The sequence below is a fragment of the Biomphalaria glabrata genome, chromosome 6 (genome assembly GCF_947242115.1).
Source record: "Biomphalaria glabrata chromosome 6, xgBioGlab47.1, whole genome shotgun sequence".
Classification (NCBI taxonomy): domain Eukaryota; kingdom Metazoa; phylum Mollusca; class Gastropoda; family Planorbidae; genus Biomphalaria; species Biomphalaria glabrata.
In genome coordinates this window covers 50799413-50818963 of record NC_074716.1, presented here as the reverse complement: position 1 = coordinate 50818963, position 19551 = coordinate 50799413, and the positions used below count along the sequence as shown (strand labels likewise).

The following is a 19551-nucleotide window of genomic DNA, read 5'->3' as shown; positions in this document are numbered from 1 at the left end:
ATCTGCATGTCACACACAAATGAGTTGTATATCTCCATGTCCCACACAAATGAGTTGTATATCTGCATGTCACACACAAATGAGTTGTGTATCTGCATGTCACACACAAATGAGTTGTATATCTGCATGTCACACACAAATGAGTTGTATATCTGCATGTCACACACAAATGAGTTGTGTATCTGCATGTCCCACACAAATGAGTTGTATATCTGCATGTCACACACAAATGAGTTGTGTATCTGCATGTCTCATACAAATGAGTTGTACATCTGCATGTCCCACACAAATGAGTTGAATATCTATTTTTTCTTTCTTTTTAAGTCCGCTTCATTTCTTTTTGCTCTCGGCGAGGTTCGAAACAGCACTCACAATCTCCATGCAGTCTGACATGTCCCATTTCCACCTACACATGTCCAAGCCATTGTAGTCTTCGCTGTGTCAAAAGAGCATTACTGGGGCGTCATGGCCAATTTCAAAATGTTCTGATTGGAGACATAATCCTTTCAGGAGATGCACATTATGTGTCACAGGCAGCGCGAGAGAAAAGTTTGCTCTTGATGCATGAATGATAAGCTAGGACGTAAATAATCTTTAATTCTGATAAAAACTCTGAAACCCTTTAAAGCCAAAGAAAAATCAGAACGAGGCTTAACGTTACCATTGTGTTTATGTGTTTGTTGTTGACATGTAGAGTTATCGCTCTTAGCAAGAGTTCATAGTTTAGTATAGTTCCATGGTGTAGTATAACCACTATGAGTGTAACCTGTGTTATGTGATAGTGTGCTCTTAAAGAGTCTAATGTATCCAGTGTTAGCGTTGCTTTTTGAGTTAAGTGTTCTTAAAGTGTAATATAGAGTTTATAAGTGTATCCTTTTTAAGCTAACAGTCGTTTCTTCCTTTACTGTTTGTTATACCTGTTCCTCATTCTCTTAGTTTGTCAAGATATCTAATGCCAATAGGAATTGCAGCTTAGCAGGGCACTCCTTAGAGCAGGGGTTCTCAACCTGTGGGTCCCGACCCCTTTGGGGGGTCGATTGACGATTTGCCAGGGATCGCCAAAGACCATCGAAAATATGGATTATTATTGTCTACTCTTCTATTGCCGTGTGTGTGTAAAGGGGGGGGGGGGGGGTCGCGGCAAAGTGAGGAATTGTAAAAAGGGGTCGCCGAGCTTAAAAGGTTGAGAACCGCTGCCTTAGAGGGTGATCGGTTCCTATTCAACGGTGTTTCTGCACTACGCCCCTCGCTTCATTGTGGTTTAGAATACATTACTTGGCGTTCAACATCTGGTCTGGTATCATAAAGAAACCCACTCAGCATGCAATTCCCATGTTTCGTTCTATGTAATGGATGCTACATTATTTTAGGCTACTAATGCAGGCTACTAGGCTACCTTAAATCTACATTAGATTTATTAGCTTGAGAGAGAATAAAAATAGTTAAAGGTTGTGCTATTCACATTACACCCTCGTAAACACATACACTTTTCATCCCCCGTTCTTTAGACCGCAATATATATAATAATATATATATATAGGCCTATGTATATAGTTTTTATTTAGCGCTACTATCATGCTTATAGCATGGTCAGAGACTCAGAGCGCTATGGTCCAAGAGACCAGTGGAATAGAGTATCTGAATTCTGGGAGAAGGTTTTCCTAGCTGTCTTTAGGCGCTCAGTAAACACAACTCTTCTCGAGTCTGGTGTCAAACTTCGAGCCAAATAGAAGCGTACTTAGCCTCTCGACCATTCTTCCCACCGCAATATCATAAAGAGAACTTTACCTCAGTCTTTCCTTCTTCTATTGAAGAGCTCAGTATCATATCATAAACAAAGAAAGGTAACTCACCATAAATCATTTATGTTCCAGGCAGCACAGAGTCACCAAACCAGGCTCAGGCACCAGAAGAGAGCCAAGATGACCAGACCATGCCCTCCCTTGAAGAGCAGCAGCAGATGAGGCAGTGCCAGGGCATCCTGGAACCTGCCCTGAACGAGTGTGTTAAGTCCTACGAGATTACACTGGACCAGTTCATGAACCCCAATTTTATGAACAAAGCTCGGGCTGTCTGTCAGTAAGTTATGTCTACATTCAGAGATCTCTATAATATAGTGTTAGTGTATGAGATAGTTATTAGGTCCTAACTTAGATTGATAATCCTATCTATCCCTAAACATGCATACAATCCTGGAAAAACAAAATCGCTTAATTCATGTAGCTTATATAAATAGTAATTTTATATTTTATTTTATAAGATATTTTATAAGATAATATAAGTAATAAATGAGAGCTACTAATACTAACATAAATGTAAACCTATATCCAGTTAATGGGATGTGTGGCTGAGTGGGGTAAACCAGTTTGCTACCCAAAAGCTGGCTCCAGTTCGAATCCAGACTCTAGATGAATTGTGTTTGATTTTGTTGAGGATTAAAGGCCTAAAGGCAGCATGGAAACTTTCTCACCTATACCCCTCCCCCCCCTTCTTTTATGGACAGTTGTTGACTTGTAGTACCAAACTGCTGATGGACAACTAAACTAATATATCTTAATTAATAAAACTTGAAATAACATGAAAAACTTCTTTGTGAAGATTCTAAATATAACTTTTATTAAAATATAGACTAAATCAAGTTGATATGATATGCAATAAACATAGTAGACTTTAGTAATAATATAAAATGGTCTTTTAAACAAAATTTAACTCACTACAATAACACTTCTTTCTGGTCTGTCGTTCTGGAGTCATCTGTCCTAAATAAAACGTCATACCACACGACACACACACAGAAACACAAAAGAGATTTGATGGATTATTGTGCACTGAGCGTTCATCTATCACAGTGGTGCTGGTCCCTGGTCTGCTTTAGAACACCTTTCCATTCTAATCTACCTGGGCTTTACGTCTCCATGCCTGGACTTTTAGCTGCTGTAGATCTGCCTCTACGCAATCAAGCCACTGTACTTTGGGACGCCTGGCTTTTGGTTTTGGCCAGCGAACATTCTTTTGTTTCTGTGTTCTCTGGCATTCTTTCAAGTTGACCTAATCTTTTTCTTCTTATTTCTGTCACTATGAAGGGGTCTTCAAAAAGTTGGTATGAAAGAGACGTTTAAAAAATAATTGTAAAGCTCCACATCCTCAAAATTCTAAAGGAAAGTTTCCAAAACCATGCAAGCGCAAAAAGAAACCTTGAGACCTTCCATACCCTCCATCCATCCATCCAACGACCTCCAGCCCTGCCACAAAAAACAATTTGGGCCTCAGACAACTAGCCCTTCCACCACATACCAAAAAAAATGCTATAAAATGAATAAAAAAAAAGATGTGTAGGGACCTGATTTTCTGTTGGGGCACTGAACTAGAATGCTTTGGGCCTCAGACAACTAGCCCTTCCACCACATACCACAAAAATGCTTTAAAATGAATAAAAAAAAGATGTGGAGGGCGGCCTGATTTTCTGTTGGGGCACTGAACTAGAATGCTTTGGGCCTCAGACAACTAGCCCTTCCACCACATACCACAAAAATGCTTTAAAATGAATAAAAAAAAGATGTGGAGGGCGGCCTGATTTTCTGTTGGGGCACTGAACTAGAATGCTTTGGGCCTCAGACAACTAGCCCTTCCACCACATACCTAAAAAATGCTATAAAATGAATAAAAAAAAGATGTGGAGGGGCCTGATTTTCTGTTATGGCACTGAACTAGAATGCTTTTTGTCTCCATGTTGCAGTGGTCCTGCGTCTTCATCTGCAGCAGTTGAGACTATGTTTTAACAAGAATTCCATTTTGTAAATCTAAAATTTGCCATCACACTCTTAAGGCATAGACTTCAGCCCTTCCTTTAAGTCTAAGGAAAAGTAAATGGAGATAAGAAACTTAAGTACTGAAAGAAATGATGAATAAAAATGGCACATAATATAGAAGTGAAGCTAGGTACTGAAACAAATGATGATACATACATATTAAACATAAATTAACTGGTTCAAGCCTTGGTCGTCGCAGTACCTTATTTTCATCTTATTTTAATTCACTACTTTCTCTCATTTAAAAACTTGGTCCCTGGTGCTGCTGTTCATTTATGTTTAATATATGTATTGTTGCAACTCTCTAGGTTAGGCACTCAACGAAAAGGCATGCAACTCAACACAGTTTAACAGGAAATAAATACAGGTGTTTATTCACGCTTCGCTCCAGGTCCCTTCTACAACCTTCAGGCAGCACCAAAAGCTTGCTTCTTAGTTTCCAAACATTCAGACTCTTCACTAACCCTGATGGACTGTTATTCTATCTGTTCTAGTGTCTTCCTGTTTACGTTCACTAGTGCGCTAGTGCGCACCTCAAGCACTGGTGCAAGGCAGGGTTACAACAGTATGTATCATCATGGCACATAATAGCAGAACTAAGGTGCAGATTCTATTGAGAGAAGAAGCTTAGGAACATATGGTGAAACACAGAGAAGCTCTGAGAAAGTCTCAAACCACAGACCTTTGATGAGGAGACCAATGGCATAGCAATGACTGGGTAGACCTACCTGTCTAGCATCTAACTCGACCATCGAGAGTCCAAAAAAATAGCTTTCAAGTTAGTTGTGTATCTGGATCCGAATTGTCACCCAGAGTCTAGTGATTATGCCCCCTACCAGAGCCCAGTTTTCAAGTTAGTAATGTTATCAGGATCTGAATTGTCACCCAGAGTCAAGTGATTATGCCCCCTACAAGAGCCCAGTTACTTTCCTTCCACAATCGCCCTTACAAACAATTTTACACAATTTTAGTGCTGCTATTATTTGTTACATTTCATGTTTATTCAACCCTTTTTAGATCTGAAGCTACTGACATATTCTATATTTATATCTAAAACTTTTCGCAGAGACTCCACTAACGTTGCCATGTGCATAAAAAAACTGGATAGTACTTGTGGTGCCTCTAACGTCAAGACCACTAAGAAGATGCTCAACTCTATTCTTGGAATGATGGGAATGGTCTGTCAACAGATTCAAGTGGAGGGAGGTAACTAGCACAATGCTTAATTACTATTATTACTTTTCAATTAAAAAACAACAACATTTTTCAACTGTATTTCTGATGTATTTTCAATTTTGATTTCAAATTTTCTTTAACATGGCCACAAAAAAAAAGTGTTATTTCCCATAAATTTAGATCTATATATCATCCAAGTCATAATGTGTGTATGTAGGCTATCCACTGTAGGAGGGTTGCCTGGTCATGTAGTATGCGCTCTGGACTGTCATCCCTCATTGATCCCAGTTTCACATCTAGCCTGCCTCAATCACCCACAGCCCTGTTGGAAGTTTTGACTAGGATGTTTTAATCTTTCAATTTGAAGGGACATCCCAAACCTGTTTTAAAAAATGTTAATAAAAGAAATATATTACTATCAGCTAATGCCACTATGCGACAAACTCTTTAATGATTTCACATTCGTTCTTTTTTCTCACTGCTATCTTATATTCTTGAATCTTCAGTTGACCTCCTTAACTCTTTCTCTCCATAATTATTTACCATATTTTGGTGGAATCAACGTTGTTTGTCGACAGTTAGGAGAGAAAGAGTTAATATAATTAAATCTATATGAACATAATAGCTCTCTTTGATTTTTCACTCAGGAGTTCAAGCCAACAAAGACTTCCAGCAAACCTCCAAGGAACCGGTTCAGTTACCAGTGCAGGAACAGACCATGACACAAACCAACCAACAAAAACCAGGTTAAAGATTGATCACTAACAGTGTATTTATATATTGATATAAATATCCACAACATTTGACATATTTAATAGATGTGGCTTTGCGCTGGCTGTTCAATCAATTAGTCTTTAAATAAAGACAGACCATTATAGATGCTTACTCCAGCTACTTGGTTGTATAAAGAACAGAGCATTAACGATTGATTTTTCTGTATATGGCTCCTTGATCTTCTGTCTCCAAAGATAATGAATGCACCCAGATGAATTACTGGTGTTGGTTCTCCTTGTATCTGGGAAGAATCAGCTGTGATTAAAAAAGCTGAATGTGAAGTGGCAAACTTTGCCACATTTCTTTCAATAGAAGGCATCTGTTTTAGGGCTCTTAGTTGGGCAGCTTTCTTCGTCTTGTCTAAGGAGAACCTGAGTTTATGTTCTCTCAGTAAGAGTCAAGCCAGCACACACAATATGTCTCCAGCTGTCCATTCTTTGTGTTTACAGAGAGAAAATAAAACAAATAATGTGCACTTAAAAATAACATCACCTATGTGCGTGGCAGAATTCATGCTTAGGGGGCATAGTTGTTTTCAGTTCATTAGAGATTTCATCTACCACGGAAAAACTATAATTAACTAACTTTTGGGTGTATTTGGGATACACAATAAAATAAAAAGGAAAGATCCCTTCAGACCTTGCAATCTATAGAGCAGCTGATGTAAATGTCATCTGTGGCTCATGCTTAACAAGGGTCTCATGTGGCCAGCATAATAACTAACCGCCTTTACTTTACTCCATATAATGTCAGTTACCCATTAGAGCTGGGTGAACCCAAAAATCCCAAAATTAAAAATCACAGTCTTCACCAGGATCAAAACTGGGACCTCCAGTTTGGAAGGTATCTGGAAATTTAGGCACCGGAAATTTAGGCACCCGGAAATTTAGGCACCCGGATAATTAGGCACCCGGAAATTTAGGCACTGGATAATTAGGCACTTTTTGACAAGGCGGAAAATTAGGCACCGGATAATTAGGCACTCTTTAATTAGCGACCTTAATTTTGAAAGTAGTTTTAAAATGTTAACGTATATGTTATCCTTAGGCTATGAGCTATTGGTGACGTTATCAAAAAAATAGCAATTATAACGATTCTAACTGAATTTTCATGATATAAAAGAAAAACTGACAAAACGAGGAAAAAAATGACAATCGTGAGAATGTGTGGAAAAAATGACTGCGGATTAATAGTCATTATAAAATATAGACCTCACAGGATTCAGGGAAGGGGAGGTAGAGTTGATTCTCTTCTCATTGCTTTTTGACCTTAGCCCTTCCCCCTCTACACACTCCCACTAAAGGAGAGGATTTGTGGCGGGTAGATGTTGAACTAGGTCGTGAAAATGACGCAATGAGTCTCAAGGCTACACACTGGAGTACAGGGAAGGGTACAGCATTGAACATAACTGCTAAAATGGAAGTCTGGAGAAAGTTGTCTTCTTATAGTGGGAATGGAAATGAGCAGGGTGGATTTGCGCGCGTTACTTATAGGAATTAAATATGTTGATAAACTAAAGTAGTATATATATTTTATAATAGCATTAATATCTATTATCAACACTCCTTCTTTTATATTGTTAATGGGTAACCCCTTTAGGAAGATCTATTGTGGGAGTGTATAGGTGTGTTACGTCCTTCAAATGTGGTCATTAACTTTTATTGAATTAATATGTATATTTATGTAATATAATATTTATATAAATAGCAATGGAAATCGCAAAACGGCTAGAAATTACGATAAAATATAATGTTTTGAAAATTTAAAAAAAAGTTTATGGAGAAGACAGATGAGTTAAAAATTTAAATATAATTTTTTTTTTGGAATATTGGTCTCTTATTAATACTTATTCTGCTTATAGAAGATTGTTGATGTTCCAATTTAACCCCGCCTTCTCTATCATAAACCTAATATATTTACTACAATTTTTGAGAAGGTATGATTCCTCCATTCCTTGTGTTCAGTAGGCCTACCTTATACAATTAATTTTTTCTTCAGAATGAAAAAAAAAAACGACAAAAAAGGTTTCATACACTCATTATTAAACACACACACACACACATATTTAAAAAAAAACAACACTCGTCTCCCTAACTTTCAAAACTGCCAATGAAATTTAACTATCTTCATTTCCCTTATATATATTATTATTTTTATTACTGTTCTTATTATTATGATGGTTTTAACAGAAATGTGTCTACCAAAGTTTTTGGAAGGCCTCTAAAATATAATCCCCAGACTTCCATTTGAACACCTTTGTGTTTCCATACCCTTTAGTCCAGTGTGTAGCCTTCAGATTCACTACGTAACTTTTACGACTAAGTTTACATCTACCTGCGAGAAATCCTCTCATTTAAGTGAGAGTGTGTGCGCCCCCCCCCCCCCGCCCCGCCCATCCCATTTTAAGAGTACGACCCCTCCCTTTTCCACAAGCAGAGGGCGATTGCGATTATATTTATCACCAACACTCCCCGACATAATAAAAATATTTTATAATACTTTTTAATCCTAAGTATTTACATTAGAAACTAAATATTTACACAATTTGCATAATCATCAATTTAAAAAAACTCACCAGTCAACCTTAGGGGTTGGTGATGGACGGAAGCAATGAGCGGTGAATCCTCTCTACCTCCCCTCCCCTGAATGCTGTGATGTCTATATTATATAATGACTCAGGAGTCATTTTTTTCCACACATTCTCATGATTGTCATTTTCCCCATTTTGTCAGCTTTTCTTTAGTTAGAATCGTTATGGTTGCTATTTTTTTTATAACGTCACCGATAGCCCATAGCCTAAGGATAACATATACGTTAACATTTTAAAACTACTTTCAAAATTAAGGTCGCTAATTAAAGAGTGCCTAATTATCCGGTGCCTAATTTTCCGCCTTGTCAAAAAGTGCCTAATTATCCGGTGCCTAATTATCCGGGTGCCTAAATTTCCGGGTGCCTAAATATCCGTAAATATGCGGTGCCTAAATATCCGGTGCTTAAATTTCCTAAATTCAGTTTGGAAGCCAAGTGCTTTACTGCTCAGTCACCATGCCTCCCTACACAATGAGAAAGTGTTAATAAATTGTTTAAAAATTATGTTTCCTATAGGTTATTTTTAGTGCACTTTTTAGCTTGCAGAATCAAATTTTCTAAGCTCTTAGTTTAGCAGCTCAATTTTTATTTTTGAGTTGACAATTTCGAAGTTCAATTTAGTATCCTTGACATTGTTTAATTTGTTATGAAAATCTCAATTAACAGGTCAACTAAAAACAGCTAGTTTGATTTTATGCTAACCAAAAAAAAAAACATTTTTATGTAGACCTATTTATTTATATATGTTGCTTTAAAATAAAATTATAGTTTATTTATCATTTAAAAAGAACATCCAACATTAATTAGGCCAAATGTTTTGGTTTTGTTGAGAAATTACACCATGACCATTGTAGCTCTTTTTATTAACATATTGATAGGACTGATGCCCCCACCTCCACAACAAGCTCAAGACCCAGCTGATAGTCAGCAGGAGATGCCAACTCCTGAAGAGATCCGCATCATCCAACAATGTCAGCCTGTCCTAGAGCCTGGTCTTAACGAATGTCTGAAGAACTATGACCTGACAGTCCAGCAGTTTGCAAGTCCACAGTTCATGGACAAAGCTCAAAATGTTTGCCTGTAAGGATCAGTTTTAATCCAATTTCTAGTTGCACATTTTATGCACAAATATCTCTTTAAAGGGAAAGAAAGCTTAGATGTATTTGTCTTAGTATTATGGATAAGAGAAATACTTAATCCAACACATTTTTAATTTACTGGGTGTAAAATATCACTACCATGTGTGCTCATATGTGTTGGACTGTACTTCTTAATACAATAATAAAAAAGATTAACTTTGGTTTTTGTTTTTTTAAATGTTGATTGAAGAATCATCAAATTTGTAAAACTGCTTTTTCTTCCCTAGTGCCATTAGATAATGGATTGCGTAGCCTGAATCAACCAGGAAAACCAACGACTTAGCAGAGTTTAAGTCATTGATTAACATGCATGACTAGATTGACCCATGAAATGGTTAGGGCGTAATTATCTCTTTTTTGAAGTAACGTCTGTAATATAGAAGATAAGAAGATAACAACCAAATTATGCCCTATGCCATTAACCTGTTTTAACTCTAATAGCTTGCTTTAAAATTTGTTTTAAAAAATAAGAGGCTCTGATATCAGATAGACTAGTAGTATTTAGCTATTAATGTTTATTTGATATGTTACTGGAGCTGTGGGTTGTCTTCCTTTCTTACTTCCCTTTGATGGTGTCTATTTTTAAATCCATTTCCTCTTGTACATCTTCAGCAACAGCAATGCTGTAGGCGAATGTGTCAGGAAACTGGAAAACAGTTGCGGTGAGCCAGTGGTCATCAGAAAGATGCTTATGTCCTTGATGAGGATGATGACCATGGTCTGTCAACAAATTCAGACCAGAGGTCAGTGCCTAACAACATATAAATTCAGTTGTCTCAGTGTTGTCCAGATTCACAGGATGCAAAAGTCTCTGTTTATGGCTAATCAGGTTGTCATTTGGCCAGCACATCAGTCTGTGTATTACCTTAATATAAAAACACATTTGATTATTTAATTTCACCGACTGTTAGGCTACCTCAACTATTCATAACATGTCGTGTGTTTTAAACTTTTTTTTTGGTGTTAAGCTGGACTATTATTTTGTATTTGAAATAATTTGAATATGCCCCTAAGCTTGATCCCCTTGCTGAAAACAGAAATGGAGATAAGTTTTTGCTGACCATATCATGCCCTCATCAATGAATAGTAACAGATGATATCAATAGCAGAACTTTGTTTGATATTTAGGTCTTGAGAAGATGGGCTGTCTTCTACTCAGTTTTTAAACACACTCAAAAGACATTAGAAAAAATTGTTTTAGATTTAACGACGACTTGTTTATTTATTTTATATTAACAGGGGGAGAGAAATCTCAGCCCGCTGAAGCGAATAACCAAACACCAGGTAAGGAATTTAAATCTCTTAGGACAGTACTTTGACACTCTAGGCAGAAGTAGTGATTTGGTCTACTAGTTAATAGGAAAAAGTAGTGTTTTGATTTACCTGAGAATACATGCTGATTGAAGTCATGAAATAGGAAATAGGTTTACATCACAAAGTGCTCAGTTTTGGTTATCACAAGATCTTTGAACTATTTTTTTTAAAGATTTTTTTAACCAAACACCACGTAGTGAAATCAGATTCTTGGGTCAGTATTAGACACTCTAGGCAAAAGCAGTGATATGGCCTACCAGTCAATAGGAAAAAGAAATAAAAGATCATGATATTTCAATAGTGTTTTGATTTTCCTGAGGATACATTCTGATTAAACTCATGAAATAGGCTTACATCACAAAGTGCTCAGTTTCGGATATCACAAGATCTTTGAACTACTGGTATTTTTTAAAGTTCTTTTTGCACGGCCTGTTGCATGGATGGGTAAGCTCCCTCCCTGTCTGATCCTTGGCCACATGACTTATATCTAGTTGGCTTTGTGTCAGATTTGTCCTTATCTGTTACATTTCTCATTCATCCTTTTACATAAACACCTCTTGACTATAGGTCTTGGTCAGGCTTAAGAAATGTTTTTAAAAAATCAAACTAATTAAAATCATTGATCAACTAGCCTATTAATAATAATAATCAACTTTCATTTCCTCAAGGTCGCACATTGCCAGGGTTACCCACCGAAGAAACGTTACAACATCTTCAGCAATGCCAGCCTGTCTTGCACACCAAGATCAACGAATGTCTGAAGAGCTACGACCTGACATTACAGCAGTTCAATGAGCCTCAATATGTCGAGAAGAGCAGCAAGATTTGCCAGTTAGTACAGGAGAGGGAAAGAGAGAGAGAGGAAGATTAAAATAAGAGAGAGAGGAAGACTAAAATAAGAGAGAGAAAGAAAGAGTAGACTATAATAAGAGAGAGAGAAACAAAAAGAAGACTATAATAAGAAAGAGATAGAGAAAGACTAAAATAAGAGATAAAGAAAGAATGAGAAGACCATAATAAGAAAGAGAGAAAGAAAGAGAAGACTATAATAAGAGAAAGAAAGAAAGAGAAGACTATAATAAGAGAGAGTCTAGAAAGACAAGACTATAATAAGAGAAAGTTTAGAAAGACAAGACTATAATAAGAGAGAGTTTAGAAAGACAAAGAAAGATGTGAGAGACAAGAGAGATGAGAGAGTAAGAGACACAAGGAGGGGAAAGAGAGAGAGTTATTGTTGAGTAATCTAACCAGGTGTTTGAACTCATTCATGGCCTGGTGATAGAACGGATTGGTGGTAGAATGGAAGAGCAAATGATTACCAAGTTGAGCATCTTAGTTTAAATCTTGTTTGTAGACCGGTATTCTATTAGGCTTTAGGATGTTCTTAGTAAGATATATGTCATAGCGTCATAAAGGTGTGACTACCTAACAACGGGCTCAAGTTAGAATCCAGACTCAACTTGTTTGTTATTAAAAAACCTTCTCCCAGATAGATACCTTTTCCTCCCTCAGGTCCACAAAAGAGATTGGACCAGAGCACTATGAGCATGCTAAAGCAGGAAAGATAGACTACTGTTATATACAAGAGAGGATTTGAACCTCTCAAGCCCTCACTCAAATAGAGTTTGATGATGATGTATTTTTGAAATGGAACATTTAAATCCATATTACTAAAATGCATAGGCTTTGCTTGTTTTTAAAAAGACAACAATATAAAAATAGCATCTTCAGTAAATAAAAAAAAATTACATCCAAATATTTTAACTGCTCTACATTGAAACACCATTCCTTCTTGCTCCCAACAGAGATGGTCCAGCTGTAAGCTCTTGTATTAAACAGTTGGACAAAGCTTGCGGAGAAGATTTTGTCCTTTCCACAGGCAGAATCATCAAATCTGTGCTTGGAACTATGGGAATGATTTGTGGACAAATTCAGTCCAGAGGTGATAAAAGTGTCTTTTTTAGTGATTTCCACATAGTTCTAGATTAATCCTTTTTTTTTATTTTATTTTAATAAGACTTCTTAACATTACCTTCTTTTCAGGGGAAAAAAAGTCCATTCATTAGAATATAGAAATAAATCAAGAATACAAAACTTTTGATCCTTGGTTTAGCCAATAGTAAAATAAGCTCCCTGAAGAAATAACAAACTAAAACAGATGCAAAATGGAGACATGAGATTTATAACAAATGAATATTCACATCTGATTAGAGTAATATTATTTGTAAAATCATTTAATTTAGAGACACTTCAGAACTAGACTAGATATGAACTCATCTTATTTTATATAATACAGACGTTATTTCAAAAAAGATGATTATATGTCCTGCGTCATTTATCTGGTCATTCATGTTAACCAATGAATTAAATTCTGCCAAGTCACTGGTTTTCCTGGCTAGCTCAGGCAACCCATTCCATGCTCTAATAGCACTAGGGAAGAAGGAGCATTTGTACAAATTTGTCCTAGCATATGGGGCGAGGAATGTGCCTTTATCTTTGTGTCTTTCTGAGATATAATACATCTCTGCTGTGTACTATATTGAAAGAAAATCATTTAAAACTAGCCAAAGTGGCAGCTTAAGCTAACAAAATCAAAGGAAAGAAAGAAAAGATGTCTTTTAAAAAAATCCTTATTGTCACTCATACAGCTATGTGACTGCATCATCAATATCTAAATCTAGTTTTAAAGTCATTAAGTCTAATGTCTATTAGATCATAGTTAGTGATTTTCTGTAAAAGTAAAGTTCCCCTTATAGACCTTGTGATCTATAAGCACAGATGATGTAAAGGTCATCTGTTTCTGTGGCCCACGGTTAACGAGGGTGTCAAGTGGCCAGTACAATGACTATCCGCCTTTACTTTTCCCCAACTAATGTCATGAACTCATTAGAGCTGGGTGAACTCAGATGCGCCTAAAGATCCCAAAACTAAAAATCCCAGTCTTTGAACCCAGGACCCCTGATTTTGAAGCCAAACACTTTACAGCTCAGCCACTGTGCCTCTTTAGTGATTCTTTAAAAAGTATATAAACTGTGTGATGCATTATTTGAAAAAAATCAGCAGAGCAAGAGCAAGCACCAAGAAGTCATCGTGGTCCACTCTTGAGATCTGGACCTCCCACACTCAACAAGAACCTGAACGAAAACCCAGCTCCAGTGGCCAGTGAGAATAAACATGAATGTGAGTATAGATTTAAGCTTGCTCTGCACCTCCTTGATGACCAAACTAACTTAAAGCTCACTTCCTTTTGTTTATAGTCCATTGATGATTTAATTTTCTTTAAAGCTCACCACCTTAATGAACAAACTAAGTCAAACCCTTCTGTTTAAAACCTACTACCGTGGAAGACATTTGCCCATATGTTTGCCATATGCCATATATAGGCCTACATATGTTTGCCCATAATTAAAACCTACTACCCTTGAAGACATTGCTTTGTTTGCCCATAATTAAAACCTTAATACCCTTGAAGACATTGCTTTGTTTAAAACCATTTGCCCATGATGATTGGACATTTTTGTAAAGGCCACTGCCTTGATGACAGAACTTTTTTTAAAAAAGTATATTGCCCTTAATGATTGAATGTTTTTTAAAGCCCACTGCCTTCATCTTGTTTCACTGTATGACCAAACCTTCTTCTCACACATTAGATTTAACAAATGATCACATTTGACCAGTTCTAAATCCTTCCACCACAACAATACTACCTTAATCATTTAAGCCAGATAACTAGAGTTATGCAGTAACAAAATGGCTTTAAACTTCATAGCCACCAATAGTATTAATAATAAGAGTATAACTTTTTACTAATAAGATAACCAACAATTGTCTTAGAAATAATAATGTCTTATAATTATTGACTAATTTTCTCAAGATAATAACATTTTTCTTATCTTATCATATAAAATACTTAAAAAAAGAAGATGATTACGTCCTACTTGTGTTCCTAGGTCAATCTAGTCATGCATTTTAACCAATGACTTAAATTCTGCCATGTCATTAGTTTCCCTGGTTGACTCAGGCAACTTGTTCCATGCTCTTATAGTATAATTATTGACAAGACTAACAAACTTTTAGTTTTGAATGACTGTTACTTGAATAATTTAGCATCCCTGCTCTTTTTCACTCTTTCAAATTGTAGCACCCAGTCAGACAGATAACCTTCCAACCAATAGTGACAATGTCGTGGAAGGGGAGCAACCTACTCAAGGCTTGGCTGCCAAGGTAAGTAGCTCAATGTTTGTAGTTTGTCGTATGCTGAATGTAAGCCTGTGTTTCTTTTATGTGCTCACACACTTTTTTTAAAATGATTATAGAAATAAGCATGTATAGTCAAAATATAATATGGCCAATATGCCCACTGCCGTAAATGAATCTACTCTTATGGTGGTCAAGGAGAATTAAGGAATTTTTGGCTAATCGCCTCAAGTAAAAGTCATTGTGGCAAAACTCTTGATCAACTAAGGAGTGTAGGCTTGTGGTAAAGTCCATAGGTTCACTTAGCCCCACAGAGCATCAACTTGAGAAACTAAGCTTGGAGTTATTGTACTGGCCAAACAACAATCTGGTAAACTGTAAACCTTTTTACAAGTGTCGTTAAGTCATATTAGTCTTGTATTGGGTGTTCACTTTTATTGAACATTGTACTGGCTACACAACAATCTAGTAAACTGTAAACCTTTTTACAAGTGTCATTAAGTCATATTAGTCTTGTTTTGAGCGTTCACTTTTATTGAAAATCAATTTCGATAAATGTTTCTCATATAGTCGGTGTATAATAAAATGCGACATCTACCTAAACAAGTAAAAAAATATAATTAATTTTAAACTTTAAATTTCAAGATTCAATGACTATTCAATGATATACCAAAAAGAAATAAAAATTTGTACTATTTCTATTCACCATCACATCATTCTTGACATCAGCAGTCCAGTGGCGGAGAACAGGTGGTGAAATACATGAGCCGTGACCTGGAGCTCTTTGGCTACCCTCTCTGGCTGATCATCACCCTCATCCTCATCTTGGCTGTCCTCCTCCTCCTCTTTGTCATGGTCGTCTGCCTGTGCCTGAGGCGCAAGAAGAAGCAGAGGAAAGTGGTCATCACTAAGGATGCCTGTGAAAAGCCGCCCTTGCCTGAGGAGACCTTGTGCACCATCGGCATCCCACCCCCTTCGTACACAATAACACCAATTCAACAGGTACAGTCTCTTTTTTTATTTCTTTTTTATCTTCAATAAACTTTGACCTCATTAAAGAGCTTCAACTTTGAGCTCTTATATATATATATATATATATATATATATATATATATATATATATATATATGCTCATTACCTCTTTCTCTCCTAATTAATAATACCATTGTTGATTTGACCCCCATTAAATTAAATTAATTTTTGGTGTATAAATTTGTATTTGTGTTATATAAAAAGAACAAGCATTCTCCTATAATTCTATACCAAAAGTAACATTTTCTGATTACAAAGAAAAAAATGTTATTGAAGTTTAATGATAACAGGGTAGAATGTAGAAATGTGAAAAATGAACAATTCTGTCAGAACATGGAAAAATTATTATGGAGATAAAGAGTTAATTAATGTGTACTTCCAATGTATCTGTATATCTTTTTAACTGACTGTAACTCTCTATTATACACACTAAAAGGTTTATGGAAAGTTTTTTCTGAATTCATCTTAGAGGCAAATACTTTTTCCAACCAAAGCTGAAATTCTTTCATTTTTATTGTATGTCTAACCAATAAATTACATAACTGCCATTTAATTCCATATAATTCATAATAAGGAAACAATTTCTGATGAATTTTTCTCATACATTGCTTATTAAACCTTCAAAAGATATAAACATTTTGTTATTGTTTGTTTTGGTACTTAATCAAACATATGATTTAACTGGAACAATCCTTTCTCCTAACTGCTAGAAAATATCTATCTTCAGCATTTTCCCTTATTTTCAGGTAATATTATAGACTAATAATAGACTAAATATTGGCCCAAACAATATCCATAAATGTTTAATTCAAAACAGACAATACATATCAGGGATTGGCTTGATCAGAACAGGGCATAAACCAATTTAGAATAGACTTAGTGAAGTAGGCAATGGTCTTGGACATCCTTGTATCACATCTTTTAAATACAACTTCTAACCTAATTCAAATAAAACATGGATATCACATGACCATAATTTTCTGAGGTCCATTGACAGGAAGAACTTTCTTATACTTGAAAACATTTTTAATGTCTGGAGTTGCTATATGCATAAATTTAGCTACAGTTATATTTAATATCAATGTGTAACAAATTATAATACATTCTTATTATCTCAATGGCAAGAGAAAGGTATTAACAAGTTCTCCTTAAAAGTAGCCCAACAAAATACATTTAATATAACTTTTTTTTTTTCTCTTAGAGAATTGAAACATAAAATGGATTTAGGGAACTTAGAATTTCTTGATAGGATTGTCATTATTGCCAGGTCATGATTTTTTACAAGTGATTTTATTTTGGCTAATTTTATTTGAATATCATTTGACATCATTCATATTATTGTGGACAGTCATTGACTTGTAGCACCAAAGTGCAGGTAGACAACTAAACGGCTGTAGATGTAATATATTATAGCTTGTAAAATTGGAACTTCAATAACTTCTTTTAGTGAACAATATTGTATATACCTTTTATTACAATTTAGACAAATTTAACTTGAGATGAAAGGAAATAAATTGAGTAATAATATGAAATTGTATTTTGAAAAGACTAACTCACTACAAAAACACGTCTTTTCACTTTGGCAATCTGGAGTCCTACCCAGGACAGCTGACAATAATGACACTTATCTTGCATCATGCACAGTACAGAACCACCAACCAATCACTAACCTCTTCCCTTCATCACCATACACACACATACACACACACACTCTATAATTACTCCTATGTCAGTAGGCCTATTTAGGCCTACATATAACAAAACTTCCTTCTCAAAATAACAAATTAATACTCATTAGCATGTGCTGATTACTTGATTAAACTGGAAAGCAATACAACAAAGGAAATAATACCCCACAATTGTAGACTTAACAAAAGTAATTGGGCTTACCCAACTAACTCCTATTAACAAACAATCCCGTACTCATCCCATTATCATAGAATGAAGACGGTTTGACACTGCCGCCCATTGACATTGGCGAGGACTCTGTCAGTGTGTCTCTCGATGACAGTGCTACCGAGAAGCCTCCACTCAAAGACACAGACAACAAAACAGGGAAATACTAAATAGATAATGCTAGTAACAAAACACTAAGTCCTAGAGTGCAGGTTAGTTTATATTAGCCTTGTTGTTTATTTTATTTTTTTAGATGAAGCTAGCCCACTAATTAGGTCTCAGTATAGACTAAAAATTACAATGGAAAATTTAAATTAAATCTTATCACAATGATCATTTGGTCTGTTCACAAATTTTTGGCAATCAATTTGAGTTTCCTAAAAATTAAAGAGTAAACTTGATTTATCTTAGTATAATTGGAGTTAATTTACTTTGTCAATGTCTAGGACTTAGTCTATAAGACAATGTTTATTCTTTTTCTGTATCATTCCTTTAATCTTTTCTAATTTAAATGTATAGGCCTACTCATTGGTATTAAAAGTAATATATCCCTTTCTGACCATGAAATCTATAGGGTTATCTTTTTCTATGGGCAATGGTTAAGAAGGGTGTCATGAGGCCAGCACAATGACCAACCCCCATTTACTTTTCCCAACATGTACCCATGAGAAATAGGTGGACTCGGGGACGTAAAAAAAAATCCAAAATCCCAGTTTTTATGGAGATTTGAACCCAGGACCTCTCAGTTTGGAAGCCAAGTGCTTTACCACCCATGTCTGTAGCCAATAAATGTTTTAAGTTTAATCGAAAATCAAAAGTTAATTTAAAATCATCTATCCTGCACTTTAGGCTAATTAACATTACAGAAATATCAAAGTAATCCTCATCTAAATGAAATGAAACTAGCAGCACAGAAAGTTTTTCATCATAAATGAAGATAGAGCAGCTCTAGATCTATATATATATTCCTCTGTACAAATAGAAGTAATGGTAAAAAATATTTTTAAAAACAGTAAATGTTTATGATATGGGTAGAAAAGAAATATCGCATTGTTAAAATATATGGCCAGAGTAGCATTTTGAAAACATTCTATTTACAGATGGGTTCCAATAGCCATGTTAAATCTGATTATCTTCGTTATTCTTCTAACTTGAATATATTTGTAATACTAATCTATATGCTTTGGTTTAAGTGGAAATTATTATCGTGGACTTTGATTTATTATAAATAAATTTATTTTTTAAATCTTTTATTGTTCTTTTTTTTCCCCAGAATTAACCTATTGAGTTTTCAAAAAGATGTGATGTATAATTTAATTCAAATATTACCTGGAAGTCTTTAGCAGCAACCATTTTTTTAAAATAATTTTTATTGGACAATAAAAACCCCCAGATATCCCAAGACAGTGACACAGTTCTGAATTTCTTCTGAGCAGTAGCCTAGAATATTGTGTGTGTCTATTTTGTTCATCTTGCTTGTATGTCTTTGTATCATGTTTGCTTATTCAAACAAGCTCATTCAAAGATTTGGTGCTTGGATTATTTGTTGCAACATTCCAATGTAAAAAAAAATATTATAACAATATTTACATATATATATTAAAATTAAAACAAACTGTGTGGTA

The 19551-nt window shown here is 35.4% G+C and overlaps 1 protein-coding gene across 6 annotated transcripts in view; it reads left to right on the top strand.

Annotated features, from left to right (window-relative positions):
• The window catches only part of LOC106070978 (uncharacterized), an 86467-nt gene extending 66916 nt beyond the window's left edge, over positions 1-19551 (top strand). For 3 of the 6 annotated variants that reach the window (XM_056031654.1, XM_056031651.1, XM_056031649.1), the window contains 13 exons: positions 1875-2079; positions 4876-5015; positions 5633-5731; positions 9227-9428; positions 10100-10230; positions 10727-10771; positions 11470-11632; positions 12607-12743; positions 13862-13981; positions 14943-15025; positions 15728-16000; positions 17971-18138; positions 19200-19551. In XM_056031654.1, the coding sequence (XP_055887629.1) occupies positions 1875-2079; positions 4876-5015; positions 5633-5731; positions 9227-9428; positions 10100-10230; positions 10727-10771; positions 11470-11632; positions 12607-12743; positions 13862-13981; positions 14943-15025; positions 15728-16000; positions 17971-18096 (1724 nt within the window). In that variant the 3' untranslated portion in view covers positions 18097-18138; positions 19200-19551. The remainder of the gene's footprint in view (positions 1-1874; positions 2080-4875; positions 5016-5632; positions 5732-9226; positions 9429-10099; positions 10231-10726; positions 10772-11469; positions 11633-12606; positions 12744-13861; positions 13982-14942; positions 15026-15727; positions 16001-17970; positions 18139-19199) is intronic. The other 3 variants (XM_056031652.1, XM_056031650.1, XM_056031653.1) reach the window with 3 other exon arrangements.